Raw genomic sequence first — 17,581 nt, forward strand, 5'->3', positions numbered from 1 at the left:
TACTGGGCATGGAAAAGATTCTTCCTAAATCTCATTATGGGCCAGGAACTACCTGTTCATCAATCAATGCTGCCCGAATCTCCTATGCTGAAAGGTGCTTTGCACAGGCAAAAAGGCTTGCTACACTTGAGTGGGGCCATGCTTCAGTGCATGGATCAGTTCACAGATGGGTTTGCTGGACTGGAAAAGAATTCAGCAAATTTTCACCCCAAATGAGGATTTTAATGCTCTGTAGAGTTATGTCATTGTTCTGCACATGTAGACTGGTCTCTTTTAGAGTTCAGGGAAAGAGGCTTAAGACTAAATACCGTTGACACTGTACCTGGCAGCTTTAAATCCATCTGAAAGTGATGCAGAAATCCTCTGCTTGGTAGATAGTAACCTGCAACAGGCATATACAGTCACTTTGCACTGTGCTGTGCGTTCACTCCCTGGGAGCTTCAAGCTCCATATTAAAAATTATGTTTGCTCCTCAAAAATCTAGTTGACTTGGGAGCCTTATTCCCAAAACCCTGCCCCTCTGCCTGGGCCTTGCTACCCCAAATGAGCTGGATAGGATGATCAGTGGATGGCAGGAACCCTGTGCCTTGTTCAGCTGGTAGAGGTTTGGCCAGATGTCCAGGGCTCCCCAGCACCCTGCGAGGAAAAGCTGAGGGCAGAATAATTCATTGGACCCAAGCTGCTGCCCTGACAGTGGGTGACTTTGCCTTTGCCTAAAGGCATCCGTAAGCCAGTCCTTTCCTCCAGGGACGGGAAGATGCAGTGGGATGGTGGCAAGACCTCTGCTAGATTCTGTATTACGTCTCCAGCTGATGTCATATGTGATGGTGGACATATATATATATATATGTGTGTGATGATGGACATATATATATATATAAAAAATTGTGGACAGACTCATCCAAATTTGAGCCAGATGGTTTGGTAGAGGGCACCAGCCTAGGGTAGGACTCAGCTGCTAGAATACAGAGGCTCACTAATTTAAAGGAGCATATATGAAATAGTTACTGTAGGTCCCTCTGAGGACACAACACAAGGACACAACCTGGGCTTGGAGTTATGCTACAGAAAAGGGGGATCTGCTGATTGATCGTAAGCTAAGGCTTCTTATGAATCCACCGACAGCCGGTAATTTGAAGTAGATGTTGTAATGCTTTGTCTCTGGTCTTTCTAAACCAGCCATATATTTCAACCTCATTTATTATTTAGACCTGATATGTTGCTTTGTGTGGTGAGGAATTTATGCTCTCAGATATTGACTTGGTGAAAAATCACAGGGTCGTTTTGACTATTTCCACTTGAGCTTGGAAAAATAAGCTCTTGCCAGCTGCATGGGGGCTTGTAGCTGCCCCAGGATATGGTCTGATGTGAGTGTAATAGAGCAGTCCAAGGGGCAGGGAGTCAGCGCAGAGGGTGTTATACAGAAAACGAGCTTCTCCTCTAGTGTATCTGAAAGCATTAAATCCCTGCTTTCAATGGGAGAGAAGGGGTGCCCTATTTAAATTAGAAATGAGGACATGGCAACATCTCTGATTGGAAAGTGGAAAATGTCAGGCCAAAGGTAATTATTTTGTTTTAGGATGGAATCCTAAGTGTGTTTATGTCTATATAAGAAAACCTGTTTTTTTTTTTTTTCACTCCCAACACTGATTGTGCACATATTTTCTTTGATTCACCCTATAATCTTCCTCTGCCCAGCCCTCTTTCCAATGGGAGACTTGTAGGGATGCAATTCATGCCGGAGGGCTCTTTGATGGGGAGGTCTGCATCCTGCTCTGGACCCTTTCCTGCTCTCAACTCCCTCGCCGCGGGTGATCTTCAGGCGGGGTGGGAAGCGCGGCAGGCTCCGGGTGAGCCGGCAGCACCATCTGCTGCAGAGGGAGCCGAACGGCAGCTCCGGCTGGGATACTGACGTCCCGGCTGGATAACGGGGAGCGCTGGGCATCCACAGGCTCCTCAGTGCTCACGGATAGGAATGTGTGTTCACACCTCTTGACCGGGGAGCTGAGGAATGGTTCCCCCCACCCCCACCCCCCCCTTTTGGAAATAAGCTTTGTTAAAATTTGGATGCTAATGCAGTGAAAACTTGGACTTAAAGGCTCCATCTTGCTAGGATTTGGACCTAATGTGGACATCAGGGTTTAAAATGATTACAGACTGAGCTATAAATCACACAAATGTTAAGACAAGCTGCTTGCTGGAATAGCTTGTGTGCTCCTTAGTGAACAGCGGTGGGCTAAGCTGGTGCTCCAAGTGAAATACAAACTTGCATATTAATCTGTCTTGCTAAAATAGAAAATGTCAAGTTTCCACAGAGCCTGTGTGGCATTTCAAGTGGAAAGTGGTAAAAGGAAATACATCTGCCCTGATTATAGAAGTTGGTCAAAACCTCTGATTGGATCTTTTAAAAGGAGGATGTTCAGATGTGACCTCTGGGTCTGAAAGCTAAAGGGCAGAGCAGCTTTAGGATGGTGGCTGTAATGGCATTTAGTGAGGCTGTTAGATGAGAGGGCTGACACTGCTGTGCTGAGCTGAGAGCTGTTTGGAAACCTCTCCGCTGCCCTTTTCCACCCTGTAACTGGTAAACTGTTTTCCTGCAAAAGAATGGAAAGTTGAGCAATGTGCTGAAGGCTTGATCCAAAGCATATTGGCTTCAAAGCCCATCCCGAAACTCCAGCTTCAGAGGAATTTGGAGTATACTTGTCCCAATAACCCTCACTTTGAACAATAGAAAACAAATTCATTTTCTAGTAAACACATAGACAGACACATCAATCACCTGAAAACTTGGGTAGCACAACTTGGGCTGATCTCAGCAATGGAAAGTAACATGGAAATGGTGTCCTTGGTAGGACAAGGGCATTTTATCTCAGTGAGACAGGAATAACCTAAAAATCACTCATAGATGTATATTGTCTCCTTAAAATCATTTATTTGGGGAAAGTGGAGGAGTTTAACACCCAGATCTGTATCAGACTGATGAGCAGATGAAGTATCCTCAGTGAGCTCCCTTGGGCATGGAATGATGGTCAGCCTCCAAAGCTGGCGATGCTCAGAGGCCCTTGGCCCTGCTCCATCTTGCACAATGCCTTACACAAGGAAAGCGCAAACGAGTGTAAGGAGACACCCAAAGCAGCCTGCTTGCCGCAACTGTTTTCCACAAGTCTTGCTCTGCACCCAGCAAGGGCAGCCCAGGGCTGTTTGGCCTATCCAGGAACGCGTGCTTCCAGTAAGCTCCTCTCATGAGGGGAAGAGTGTTTAGAAAGCCCAGAGCTGTTTTATTTCCTCATTTCCACACACCCAAAACCCACCCAAAATACACCCAAAATCTGTGCCAGAAACTCTCAGAGTTATAAAATACCTGGTGGGTGGGGGATACTGAGGAGGATGCTTTGAGGTGTTCTGTATCATGTGGGCAAGGGCTTGCTGGACCAAGGGAGCCCCAAAGCCAGTGCCAGGAGAGTGGGTGTATACTGCAATATCTTGCTGCTGGCTGAGGCAGAGGTTGCAGCAAAACTTCTGCTGGGACTTGAAAAGCAATCTCCAAAGCTGTTGAGAGAAGTTCCTGCATTATTGTTGGCTGAAAGAGCTGCATCATAAATAAGGCGCTGTTACAAATGTAATTTTACATGCAGAATTCTGCCTTAACCCTGCACTTTGCAAAGCCCTTTGGGTGGTGAGTAGAGATTTCAGTTAAGTCTCAAACCAAATTATTGTACCCCTCCATCTCAGAGAACCGAGCTGGAAGTGGGACTCTACCTTATCTTCCACGTGGAAGGTACACAGGGCTCTTAGAGAAAACCCTGAGCTCATCCTCTGTATATTTACTTCAGCTACAGGCTAAAGAAAGAGCTAAGATCCTGACCTACAGTTACATCAGCTTCAGCAGCCAGAGCACGTGGCTATTAGTAATCTAGTGAAAAATGTAACAGCACTTGCTTAAAAATAAACAGCCCACTCAAAAAAGGAAGTTACAGTAAATAAACTCCGTGAGAGGTAGCATTACAAACTTTATGGCTGGAGTCATAATTGGCTGTAGAGATAAATGTCTCTAAAGCAAGAAGTATTGAATATTTTACTCCCTACTTCTTGCCATTGAAATTGCCCCAGCTGGAAGAAAGCAACCCAAACCTGCATTCTGGGGAAGGAGACAACACTGTATTTAGAGTCACCCCAGTGCTTCTGCCCACACAACTTCCTTTCTTGAAGTCATGCTGCAAAGAGAAAATGTTTTCCTTCCACTTGCTCAGCAGAGCACGATGACCTCATGAGCAGGAGACTTCAACTTTCAAATGTTGAACTCCACAGAGGTCTGATTTCCCTCTTCAGTTATGTTTTCTTATGCAGCTTCCATGAGCTGAGGCACACTCCGTTAAATTACTCTTCACCAGCTTTCACTCCTCCTCGTCTGGAAAAGTTGCTGTGAGCAGCTCTGGTCAGCCTGTGAGTAACCCCCGGAATTACTACAATCCCACATAATCGGGACGGGGACAGCAGAAGGGGAGGGTGGGAAAGGTTTCTGCTTACACTTCCCTTTTGTCTATTTTGCACAACTTCAGCTCAAAAAGTACTCTAAAATAGAGCGGTAAAAGAAGACAAACTGCCACCCAGCTTTACATCACCAAAATCCTGCCAAAGGAGAGGACCTCAGCAACACTGCCCATTACCAGGAACAGCTCAGACCCCAGTATAAACACAGCAAGTGCCAATCTACAGAAGCTACAGAGCTTAGTGCAGATCCTAAGAGAATTGCTCTTATGTGCAGTATCACACCCCATCTTGCAGAGATATTGTCCTCCCACATGTGTTGATATTGTTCTCTAGAAGGCGTGTGTTTTTTATTGTGATGGTAGAGTTACATGAAACTAATGAGTCAATGGTCTCACATTTTTAAACAGATGGTTGAGATACCACTTTTGATTGCAGTCAGCTGCTGTGCTTTGGTGCCTCTGTGTCTTGGAGTGGGTGCCTGGGAGTACACCTGTAGGGAAAAGAGGCTTGAAATGGCTGTGGATTTGAAGGTTGGATAGAGCTTTGGGTGATACAGTCTAGTGTGAGGCATCGCTTCCCATGAGAGAGGGGTTGGAACTAGGTGATCTTAAGGTGATCTTAAGGTCTTTAAGGAAGTAGGTGATCTTAAGGTCTTTCCTAACTATTCTATGATTCTATGGATGCAGACTTGGGGGTAAAATGGTACCTTGCTGCTGGAACCCTTTCACTGGCTTTATTGAGCTGCTGGTTCCGTAAGAGACAGCTTTCTGTCCAAGTCCCTTCAAGGAGAGTGGTGGAAGGGAGAAGTCTGGTAATGGAATAAGGTATTTCTTGAAAAAGAATACAACTGTGTCCTGAGAACGACTGGAGCATCCTATCTGGGCTGACACCCAGAGAGAGAGCTGCCGACACGGTGATGTCAAACTGATTTCAAAAGCATTGGAGAGTCATTTTGGAGAGATACTAGTGTTTGGTCTCATTGCACATCTTCACCCTCTCCCATGCTGTAATGTTCTTGCTCATGTTGAGCAGTACCTCTCTGAGGAAACAGTCCCACTGGTTACAGCAGGGCTACTCATGAAAGACACTAATATTCAACATGAGTAAACAGCTGTGTGTGTGATGCACCATACGTGGTTTGTCAGAGCCCTGTGGTTTGCAAGTCTGTGGGCTGTGATAGGGGTACAAGCATACTAATGTAAAATTCCAGATAAATGTCTTTAAGATTGTGTTGACATTTCTGCAGAGCTAAGCATGAAGGCAGTTCGGTAGTTATAGTTGGAAAGACTTCTCTTCCTCTGTTCTAAACTAATTTCCTTCTTGTTCTCTGGGTTTTGAATTTGGTACCATGTGGAAGCATCACTTTGGTAGATCAGAGTTAGCTTCATACTGATCTGATGTAAGCTTCACAATAATGCTTTGATCTTTGGCATATGGTGAAGTTCATCTCAGTCCTAGCTGTTCTGCAAGGTAGGTGTTGAGTTAAAATGGGTCCTGAAGGATCTTTGTGTGGTTGGTGAGAGAGACTGGTGGCATCATTGGTGGAAACCTCCAAGACAGCACTGGGCGGCCAACTCTGGGATGGCCATGTCAACCTAGATAATCTAAAAGGACAGTGTGTATCAGATGGGAGAAATTAAAGCCTAAGTAGTACTGAGCAACAGAGATTCACCTGCAGGGCATGAGGCCTGGAAAAATTATCATGCACATTGGTGTACTTAATTTTGCAACTTTGGGGATGATTCTGGTGAGTATATTTGTGGCTTCCTGTGCTGACTGCGTAGTCAAAGCCATTGCAAAACAGCTGCTTGGCATCCTGGGCCCATTCAGTAGAAAGATCCATGCACCCCAGCAGGTTCCAGGGTAGAGTTGTTGGGCAGTCAAGTACTGCAACTCTCAACTGCAGGCACAGCCCCAAACTATGTATTTTTGGACTTCCCCAGCACCTATGTCACAGGTGTTTCAGTAAATCCCACTCTGAGGTGTTCCAGAGAAGCTGGGAAAGGGAAAAAGGAGAGAATGGAAAATTCCCACTGCCTATGCTCTCTCCAAAGGAACCTGGAGGCGGGAGGGTGCTTTGAGTGGCATTCTTGAAGCCTGCCAGGCCCACATAGCTCGTGTAGGAAGTTTCTCACCGTTACAGTCTGCAGGGACATTTATTCCCCCCAGTGACCTAATTCTGGTGAGTGAGCAGCCATTTGGAGGACTTTCCTGCCTGACTTTCTGACTGTAGTTTGCAGCCAGCAGGAACAGGAGCCCAGGTTCAGAACTTTCCCCATGGCACATGGTTCAACAGCCCCATGACTCCCTGGAACCCCATTGCGGCTGTTGTGCGCAGACAAGGTGACGCTTAATGGACAGAAGATGACAATGTTACTAAAAGAAATAGGTCCTTAGGATATAAAGCAGCCTAATGCAAGCTTCCGATCCCATTGTGAGTAACTGGATGTGGCTTACTGAATTCTAATAGAGTTTTGCCAAAAGAAAGCAACTTTTTCATACAAGGCACATGATTTTCCTGTGAAAGAATGTTTACAGAACAGAGCTCATTGCCTCATCAGTCAGTGTATCCTTGATATTTTCATTTATGTGGTTTCATATTTAACACGTGTTTGAATCATAAGACTTCAACCCCTTTATCTGAATTTATCTACTGGGAGCATTTTTAAAAGTGAAATGTCAGTCAGGTGCATGCTAGACATTAACAAACAGTTTTTTCTCTGCTCCTCGTCTCAGTTCTCTGGAATTCCCCTCTGCTGCTTTCTCATTTCTAATGTTTCCTTTCCAGCAGAGAACAGGTCCAGATTCTTCTCTGACCAAACAAATGTACTCAGTAAGGTCCTAGGACCAGCTTCTTGGTTGGCATATTTGACACATTCACAGCACAACAGGAGGCCCTTTTGTCCCCCGTATGAGAGCCCTTAAAGACTCCTTGTATTTCTTCAGCTGGTCTATGCTGGTTTGGTACTGGAGGGCTCCCCTCAAGCCTTTGATGGGTCTAAAACCTGACAGCAGCCACTAGTGTTGCTGGACTGAGTGTTTTCCAGGTGGGTTTTTCCTTTGACTTTACTTCTATAGCAAAGGAAGGGAAAATGAAGTAGGTCAGGAGCGCTGGGAGGGTTGCAAGCTGTGGGTGGCAGAGAGCATGGCATCCCCATGCAGGTGTAAAACCTGCTGCGTGGTTAGGTGCCCTCCCATACCTTGTGGCAGCATTCCCTGCCCTCTCCTGGACTGGATGGCTCTTGTTTCTGATTGCTAGTTCTGCAGCTGCATGGAGATCTGAGGAAGTGGGCAACACTGGAATGGGAACAGAATGTCATTATTTGTGGTGAATTATTTCTTCACCCTGAGTGTAGGAGAGACTGTAAATATATGCACTGGCACAGTTTTAACATACTTCTCTCTTCACCATAATAAAGCAATTTTCCAGAAAGCCTTATAGAAATCCAGGCCAGAATTTGGATAAAAGAAGCAGCTGTTTGTTTGTTCCTGGTATTTCTTTACTTAAAATAATATATCTCAGTATCACCAATAGCATGATGAGTGTGCAAGAATGATGACAATAATAAGCATGGGGGTGGTGTGATGCTGAGCAGGAACAGCTTGATGTTTGGTGGTTTAAGCAAGACATGCAGCTTGAGATGTTTAGAAATCCCACCAAAAATACTGTATTTAATATATATGTTCTTGCATATGTGCCCCAGTTAGCTATCCATGGAAGCTTTTCCTGGCTGCTGTGTGCATTGACCTCACAGGCAAACGTAGCTGCTGGCATTGATGCCTGTGTCACATGGATTGTGTGAAAACAGGGCAACATCTGGCAGTGAGCACTTCAGGCCTCTGATCAGAAAAATGAGTGCAAAGAGGAAATGTGGTGGTTCTGTTGTCTCCTGAGTGCTTTAAAAAATGAGATAGAGACTCTAGAACAAAACTATTTCTTAATGAAGCCTACATGATCTTTCCAGTATTAGCACTTTGCCATGAGCTCAGACAGCATCTCCCCAGAGTGCTGATGTGGGATTTCAAATGTGTCTGCAGTCAGCAAAGGCATAAACCTCCTGCTGAAACCCATGGCAAAGCCCTCTCTGCTCGCAAAGGGAACTGATGGCCATGGTAACTTCAGTCCATGCTCAGCCACACAAACAAAACAAAGAGGATAGAGCAGACCTGTGAAAGTCAGCATATGGTTAAGTGTTTTCCTTTGCATCTAGATGTGCTGTGAATTTTACTGACAATGGCCAAGCCAGACAAGAATCCTGTTCACTCACTGCTGGTGGAAGAGGATCTGCAGTGCTAACTGGGCCTGCAACTTCCCATTAATTACAAGGTGCAGTGATTGCATATTTACATTTGCTGATGATGCCAATGTCTTTCAGAAGAAGGTATAGAGGATTTTACATGACTTTCAGCTGGAACATGATGTCACCAACACTCCCCCTCCCAGGCTGGTGGAGCAGTTCTGATTGCTTGCAAGGCTTTATTAATAGACTTGCTAACATCAAGGAAAGCTTTATGAGCACTTGGGATACAGGAAAGTGTCACTGACTACACCCTGTGCTGCTTCTGCGGACCTGAGACGCTTTCATGCCGTGAATGGGAATGACTGCCCTTGTCCCAGAGGTGCTAATTGACCTCATGTGCAGTGCTCTGTAGGGCATTATGAGAGTCAGCCTCAACCACATATTTGATTATATCTCAGCAAGAGACAGGACATCACCTTGCTGCTGAGCAAGGCCTTTGTGTTGTAAATAACTGGGTTAAGGCCTGCTGTGCAATGTTTTCAGGGATATCAGTAGAGGGTATTCTCTCCATTCTCCCACAACAGCACAGAATGTACTTTTTATTCCATTTTGCCACAGTAAAATGTGGGAGAGCAGACAACATGAGCTCTAGGTCTGGCTTTCTTACTGACTAGCTCCTCAGAGAGAAGTCAGCTCATTTTAGCCATATCCATGAAAGCCACTGTGCCAAACAATTGAGGCCATCTGAAACAGTTTGTATACCCTGTTCCCATGCACTGTATCATCTAGCAGGGTGTGGAAGCTTAAGCCAAGTGTTTGAGTATTTGAGTCACTTAGCTGTGTACAATTTGGTCAGGCCTGTGCTATTCTTTATCAAGCCTCTTACTACAGAAAGTAGTGTTGGTACTGGTGCTTCCCAAAGGACTGCCAAAGTGAGCCCTCCAAAATAAGCAGTAGTAGTTTGAGCTGTATTATTGGGCAAGTTGCTTCGTTTTCTGCTTCTTGTATGCACATATTTGAAGCAAACATTCAAAATCATCCCTGGATTTATGTTGTGGGAAGGGGCATCTTTACTTCATGGCTGATGAATCAGGTGCCTTTTTTCACAAGTAGGCAATGTGTCTGATAGATCCATGTTTAGCATGTTGGGATGAGTTATCAGGGCTTTAGCTTCCATTTTTTGTAACAAAGCCTCTTGCCTCTAAAGAAAAATGTCCTCCAGCAAACTATCTTTCCAGGTAGATGGAGGCAATGACACAGACTTAGGTTGCCTGTTCAGATCCAATGGCAGCCTGCTGAGAGAAAAAAGTATTAAATCCCTGTGGGGTTTCTGCAGTAGGCACACATGAGTGATCACTCAAGAAGAATTTTGGGAATCCTTTTATTTTTGGTATGGGTTTTTGATCTCAGCTATACATAGTTTTGGCCCTTGATGCTACCAGTTATCCCTGTATAATACAGATTTAAAATACTTGCCACATTGTCTTGCTAGCTGAGGGTGTTCTTTTCTGCACATCCAAAAGTGGGAAAGGTAACACAGCCCCCCAGCAAATTGGCCTGTATCCTTAAATTCTTCTCTATAAAACCCCACAAGTTCCAGCAGGCTTTATGTACTAAATACCTTTTTTTTTTTTTTCCTTTGGATTTCTGATCCCCTTACTGCTCAATTTTTTTATTTGAAGACAAAACTCTTTGGTGACATAGAAATGAATTGCAATAGAAATACTGCAGATGAGAAAAAACAAAGGGATTCTGACTTCAGGTGGCAAATATTTTAATATGAAATAGAATATTTTTTAATATGTTATTCTGATTTCAGCTGGGTATTGTAAGACATTCAGGGAGGTTTTGTGTTTTGTGATGTGTGGGTAAAGGCCTGATATAAAGCAGCAATATGAGGGTCTTGGTATTTCAGCTCATTATGACTACTAACTACAAATGATCATACTTCTAATGTAAAAACCAACCCTTATTATCTTCAAATAGTGCTTGTAATGAATCTCTCAAAAGACAGACGAAGCACAGGGAACACTCATGGAACTGTATCGAAATAGAAAGTTTTCACTGAAAAAATCTGTGCTGTTTCCATTCAAAACTATTATTGGACAGTGGGAAAGAAAACAAACGCCTTCCCCCTAAATTGATGAGATTATGTGTCTTTTGAAAAACAGGCTGTGATTTTGGTCTCACCTTTTATAATAGGATTTTCACGCAACATATTTAGACCAAAGTGTTGTTGATGCGAACATGACACAGTTTCTCAGGAAAGCTGAGAACAAGGCACTGGAGACCAGCGCTGCTGGGCCAAGTCCTCTTCTCCATGCACTTTGCTCCTCATTTAAAGCAGTTTCTTACATGTCTCTACAGGTTGTACTAGTTTATATCCAACAGGGGAAAACTGGCAGGGGTGTACAGTTCACCTTTGATTTTTAAAGCAGTCTAGTTAAACAAATGCAGGTACTCAGGGCAAATGTATTTAAACCAGTTAATTCTATAATCAGTTTAGCTAGCACTGATACCGTACCGAATTACATTAAATCAGCATAAGTGAGAGTTTAACCTGGTTTATCTACATCTGCTTTGGCCTTTGCACCAGTTGAATTAACTGGATTTGCAATGCCATGCTAGCCAAATAAGGTTGCCCTCACAAACTTTATTCCATGGACTTCTACTGAGTTTCCCAGCTTGTCTATGGCTGGTGCTAGCTTGGTGATACCTGCTGGAGTCCAGCTCTGACTGCTTCTGCTGCTACCTTTCCCCCTCCCAGAGAGCCTGCAAAAGCCCAGCAGAGCTTGGCAGGATGAGTTGTGTGCTTTCCTGCAGTTGCCTTTGAGAAGCAGGACCCAAATTATTTTCCTCTGTGAGAATAACCCTCCGGTCCTCAGGAGGAGCTGATCACGCGTAGCCTGCTGCCAGTTCTTCTGACTTTGGTCTTGGCTTTGTATTCATCTTTCTTAATGCAGTGGTTAAAGTCATTTTAGCTCCGGAGAACCTTGTCTTTCACGTGAAGAAAAAGCCAGCTGCCTACCGCTCAACTTGCAAATGCACCACCATATCCAAGGGTGACTGGGTGTTACTGACCAGGAGCCTGGTTTACAGCCTGTCAGATTCTTCTTTCCAGGCCATGGACTGAAGGTGAGAGACCTCAGGTTCTCTTCTCCATCCTCCAAATCCCTTCCCCAAATACCAGCCCAGACCAGGGAAGACTGATCATTTGTCCCTGCAGTTGTGACACCCCAACACCCTCCATCTGGATCTAGGAACTTAAGCACCAAGCTCAGTCTCTAATGTGGAAATTGTCTCTGACGAAGAACCAGAGGGAGTGACTTATTCCCCAGTCGAGGCTATTTTTTCCCCAATGCCAAGTCAGTATGACATTGCTCTTGCAGCTTCTGTTTGCGCCACTGCTGCTGTTGCTACCCAGTGTCATGAGTTAGCATCTGGAAAGAGGAACATGTGAGAATCAAAACAAGGGTATTGAACAACAGAGATTGTCCAGTTCCCCTTGAATCCTTCTGCAATCTATCCAAATACAGCAGAGATGAAGAAAGGGAGGGCTAGGAATTAGTGGATGATTCATTAGAGTAACACAATTCATTCAAGAGCCCAGCTGCAGAATTAATCACCTTCAATTCTGCTGATAAAACCACCCTGGGACTGACAGGGTTTCAGACTTTGTTCCAAACTGATGACATGCTCTTGGAAACTACATTTTAAAATATGAATTCTGCTTATTTCTTCTGCGGTATTCATATGACAAGGGGGGCTATTTTAAATCTCAGAACTGGAAACTTCTGAAAGAGAAGCAGATGCAAACCTTGCAGTGAAATTATTAGATCTGGCAACAGCATCTTATATGAGGCAGGCTGTGGAGAGCAAGGCTGTCCCGCCGAGACCTGGGGTAGCTGGCCTGTTGTTCTCCCTCATAAAATGGCTTTTGGATTCCACCTCAAAACATCTGGTTGCTTCTGGCTGTCTAGCAAAACCCTGTATGTGAACTGACAATGCTTGGAAGAATTATCTCACTCTATGTGGCTGCTGGTTTTTCATGTATATCAGAGATAGGCCATGTGCTGTTCTTGTGACAACTGCAGCAAGGCAGCAGTTAAATTTCCATGGGTTTCCTCCCTCTCGGACTTTTTCCATCCTAAATGGGAGCAGGATTTCCTGCTGTTACGTTTGTGAGCTGCTGTGTGTATGCAGCTATGCAGAGAGGAGTTTGTTAGGTTTATTTTCCTGAATGGGGAGAAGGAAACCCCTTGATTTGAAAGCAGAAAGGATGAAAACTGCACCGTATGGGAGTCAAAGCTCAAATGGCAGACAGGGTAGGCAGAAACTGTGATTAAATCCTGAGTAAATGTGTGAGGGTGTCACTGGGAGGTGGAGGGAGCTGAGGTCTGAAATAGGGAGAGTGTCTTGGGTGGGCAGAGAGACAGGGTGGCAGCTGGGGCAGGAAGGTGACAGATTGGGTGTCTGCAGAGAAATGGTGTGGCTGGATAAAAGGAAACTGGGACAAGAAATGAAGCAAAATGCCAAAGAGCATGGGCAGAGAGGAGCTCTTCACTGTATCTGACCTGGAAGGTGAAAGAGTTTTGGTGAGATACTGGGAATGGGAGTTTTTAACTGGCAATAAATGCAGCTGGTGGAGCAAAGAAATGGGACAAGGATGTTCCTATGAGTCTCTATGTAATCTTTCTATGAGTACTGGAAGCTCTTGCTTAAATGCCACCTTTCTTTCCATAAAGAGTATGACTGCAAAGGTCTAGGAACTTTCTTCAGTATTAAGTCACATGTCTGTTTATTTTTCTGAATAGCAGCATTGACTGCTTCCTTTCCTCTTCAAATGAATGCACAAATAGTTGGTGTGGGCAATTCTTCCCAACTGGGAACTCTGCTGAGTTGCATTTCAATTTGTTGCCTACTTATAGAGATATCAATCGATAGTTCCCTGCTGTCAGCTAGAGAGCCCCAGACTATGGTTTGAGAAACAAGACTGATGGGAGAACCATTTAAAATGGTACTTGTAGGCCAGAAGGCAAATAATATAAATTATGAGAATTATAAGTGAGGATACCACAAATAAGGGAAGTGCAAAGAGTAATCACGGGATGGGGATAAAATAGCATCTCTGCCCAACGTGCTTGCTGCATGTTAAACTGTGCATCCTACAGTATCTTGAAAATCATTTCTGAAATCACAGGAAATGTTGGTTCAAAATGAGGAAGAGCTGTGTCTTCTGATAAACCCTTCTCCTCAGGAGCTGCACAACCGAAGTCCTTCAGCCTACTGAATCTCTGCGCTTACTTCTCAGATTTGATGAGAATCCAGTCTGAAAAGGGGGATTTGTTTAATAAGCTGAGCACATATTTTAACGGCTTTAACAATGCCAGGCTCTCATTTGAAAAATAACTGAACAATGCTGACCAGAGAGGTGTCTGTATAGTGCTCAGGAGGTAAGTAGAGCTAGTGGGACATGGCATGATGTAAATTGTATGTAATAACAGTGAATACAGTCCTGCTTTTAGCTGGAACAGTTAATTCCTACTAGCTCGTGCAGTGGTGTGTTTTGGCTTTAGTCTGAGAACGATGCTGATAACAAACCAATGTTTCAGTTGTAGCTCAGTAGCGCTTACCCTTATCAAGGAATTTTCAGTCTCTCATGCTCTGCCACTGAGGAGGGGCTCAAGAAGCCAGGAGGGTGCAGAGACAGGAACCTGACCCAAACTAACCAGAGGGGTATTCCATACCACAGAACATCGTGCTCAGTATAGGAACCGAGTTTGCCAGGAGCCACCAGTTGCTCTTTGGGATCAGGCTGAGCACCAGTCAGTGAATGGTGAGACTATACTATGCAACTCTTGTCTTTCTTGGGGTTTATTCCTCTGTATCTAAATATTATGATAATTACATTTTTTTATAATAACATGAATTATAATAATGTTACTTTATTTCAATTATTAAACTGTTCTTATCTCAACCCATGCTTTTACCTTTTTCTAGTTCTCTTCCTATCCCACCAGAGCACCTACATGGTCCCTAGTTGCCAGCTGTGTGGCTGACCAGAACAGTATGACTCAGCAGGACAGTTGAAGGTCCCAGTTGCCCAAATGTAACAAGAAACTGCCCCATCTGAACACCAAATACAAACTTTGCCTTGCACAGAGGAGGGATGAAAGACAGAAGTAAGCTCTGTGGTCTGATGAAAAGAAACCCAGGTTCCTCTCTCCCTGAGAGCTGCACACGCCAGCCCTACCGAAGCTCGGTATCTCAAGTGAAGCAGCTTTTCCTGTGTACATTTGCATACTAGATCTTTGCTCTTTAGAACTAGCGCTATAATTAAAACAGAGCTGAAAGCTCATAAAGCTGTAGGTTTTGAACAGTATCTCATTTTTACACCTGAAAATATAGAAGCAAAGTTATTACAAAGAGATGAGTCCTGCTGCTTACTTCCTTGCATCAAATCACACGGCATTTTGTTCACTCATGGAAAACAGTTCACCAGAAACAACCCCTAACCCACAGAGGTTCAAGGCTGTAAATGCAGCTTAGAAGAGGGGTTTTTCTCTAAGTTGTTTTTAATTGTTTGTTTATTGGTTGTTTTTTTTTTCTCCCCAAAGCAAGCACTGTTAGCAAGCCTACTCCTCTGTCGAGCTACCCCAGCCATCTGCCAATGTGGGCTCAAAAGAACATTCTTCAGGGCCTTATCCAATTTGTTGTATCTGATTCATTAAAGTAATTACTCTTGCTATTAAATCATTGCTTGGAGTTTGGCAGCTGCAGGATAATCTGGGATCTAAATTTATAAACCAAACTGAAATTCTTGGTTTTCACAGAATCGTGGAATGTTTTGGGTTGGAAAGGACCTTAAAGCTCCTCCAGTTCCAACCCCTTGACACGGGCAGGGACACCTTCCACCAGATGAGGTTGCTCCAAGCCCCTGTGTCCAACCTGGCCTTGAGCACTGACAGGGATGGGGCAGCCACAGCTTTCCTGGGCACCCTGTGCCAGCGCCTCATCACCCTCACAGGGAAGAACTTCTGCCTTAGGTCTAATCTAAATTTACCCTCTTGCAGGCACAGGATGTGTCTGGTGCCAACACCACCCAAATCCCCCTGTGACTCCTGCTTTAGGTTTCCCCAGGACCTGGCACCTGCTGCAGGGATGATGGAGTGTGGCAGAGCTCTTCCTAACACTGTGTTCAAAGATTATCTGCTCTTGTACATCCTAATCCTGCCAGGAGCCAATCTGGAGCATGAGGCAGTATTAAACAATTTCTGCTGCAAGTCATTGAAACCCAGCTGGCTCTCCAGTGTTTCATTGCACCTTTCTTTGCAACGTTTATGAGCTTTTGCCTATTTATAAAGGCCCATAAAGTCCTGAAGGAAGCTTCTTGGAGATATAAATTCTCACGCTGAGAAGTGCAAGCAGTCCTGGGATGCTAAAGCCTATCAAAATAAATTGCCTTAAATGTCCTGTTTTGCATGGACTGTAGATCCTCCTTTGCTTGATGTGAGCTCGCAACAAGGCGAGTTAACGAGTGCTGCTGTGCAGAACACTGCTGGACACCCACCGAGGGGCCCGTTTGGCAGACTGTTCCAGTGGGGTGATTGAAAACCCCTCTGTGGGTCCAGCTCCCCTCGCTGGATGAAGAGACCCCAACACCTGTGCAGCCGGGGGCGTGACGTCACCGTGACGTCAGGGCGACGTGACGTCAGAGCGGCGTGACGTCACCGCCGCGGTGGCTGAGGGAAGGGAGGGGGCGCAGGTGGCGGCCGGGCCGGGTGCTCCCGGCTGACAGCGCCGGGCCCGGCCCTCCCCTCCCCGGCCCTTCCTTCCCTTACCCTCCCCTCCCCTGCCCGGCGTGGCCCGGCGGGAGTTGTAGTACGCAGCGGGCGGAGGCAGCCGGGCCGGCCCCCGGGCGGACTACAAGTCCCAGGCGGGGCGGGCGGCGGCGCTGTGTGTGTGTGTGCAGGAGCGGGCGGCTCGGCTCGGCTGGGCTCGGCTCGGCGCGGCGCGGCAGTCACCTCCCGTCTCTCCCTCTCGCAGCGGCGGCGACGACGATGCAGGCGGAGTCGGGGATCGTGCCGGACTTCGAGGTGGGCGAGGAGTTCCACGAGGAGCCCAAGACCTACTACGAGCTCAAGAGCCAGCCCCTCAAGAGCAGGTGGGACGGGCGGAGGACGCCGTGCCCCTGAGCCGCGGCGGGCCGTCGGTGAACGACGAGATCCCCCCCTCTCCGCCCCGGCGCTGAGGGGCGGCCATTTAGTTCTTCCTGCCATAATAGCGGCGTTGTCGGGCGGGAGGCGGGCCGGGCCGGCGTTATGTAAAGGGCATTGTTGGCCGTGCGGGGCCTCGCCGTCGCGCCAGGGCAGCCCCAGCCGCCCTGGGGTCCGCCCGAGGCGGGTGGGGGGAACAAGGCGCCGGCAGTACCTGTCCCCGGTGAGCGGCTTCCCCTCCACCCCCGGCAGGTGCGGCGGCGCTCGGGTGGGGTCAGCGCGGCGCTGCAAAGTTGTTGCAAGGTCTTACGGCGTGTGAGGAGGTTTGGGGAGGTTTGTTCCGACTTTGAGAGTGGGGTTGGTGCGCGCAGGCGTTTGGGGGCTGGAAACTTTTGCCTAGGTACGTGTGTCTCTTGCTGAAGTGTTTTTTGCTGTGGGAAAAACCCTTTATTCTTATCTAGAGCGGCTGCGCCGCGTAGATATGGTCTGTAAAGCGAAGGGAGGCAGTGAGTGTTTCTCTCCCTTTCGGAGGGAAAGGTGCTTGCTTTCCGTCTTGGTTCTGGAAGAAGAAAGCAAACGCTGTCCTGCACCTTGAGTACCTGCCTTGTCAGCAGTGGTGCGCTTTTCCCTCTG

The 17,581-nt window shown here is 46.1% G+C and overlaps 1 protein-coding gene across 3 annotated transcripts in view; it reads left to right on the forward strand.

The window, feature by feature from the left end:
* Positions 1-16,572: 16,572 nt before the first annotated feature.
* MITF (melanocyte inducing transcription factor) overlaps positions 16,573-17,581 on the forward strand; it is a 98,387-nt gene continuing 97,378 nt past the window's right edge. For 2 of the 3 annotated variants that reach the window (XM_061362079.1, XM_061362080.1), the window contains exon 1: positions 16,723-16,896. In XM_061362079.1, coding sequence (XP_061218063.1) covers positions 16,793-16,896 — 104 coding nt within the window. In that variant the 5' untranslated portion in view covers positions 16,723-16,792. Of the gene's footprint in view, positions 16,697-16,722; positions 16,897-17,581 lie in introns of those variants that run through there. The other variant, XM_061362077.1, reaches the window with a different exon arrangement.

This window comes from Neopsephotus bourkii, unplaced genomic scaffold (assembly GCF_033783945.1).
Source record: "Neopsephotus bourkii isolate Nb327-2 ecotype Australia unplaced genomic scaffold, CSIRO-AGI_Nbou_v1 NB_1080, whole genome shotgun sequence".
In the NCBI taxonomy this organism is placed as follows: Eukaryota; Metazoa; Chordata; class Aves; order Psittaciformes; family Psittacidae; genus Neopsephotus; species Neopsephotus bourkii.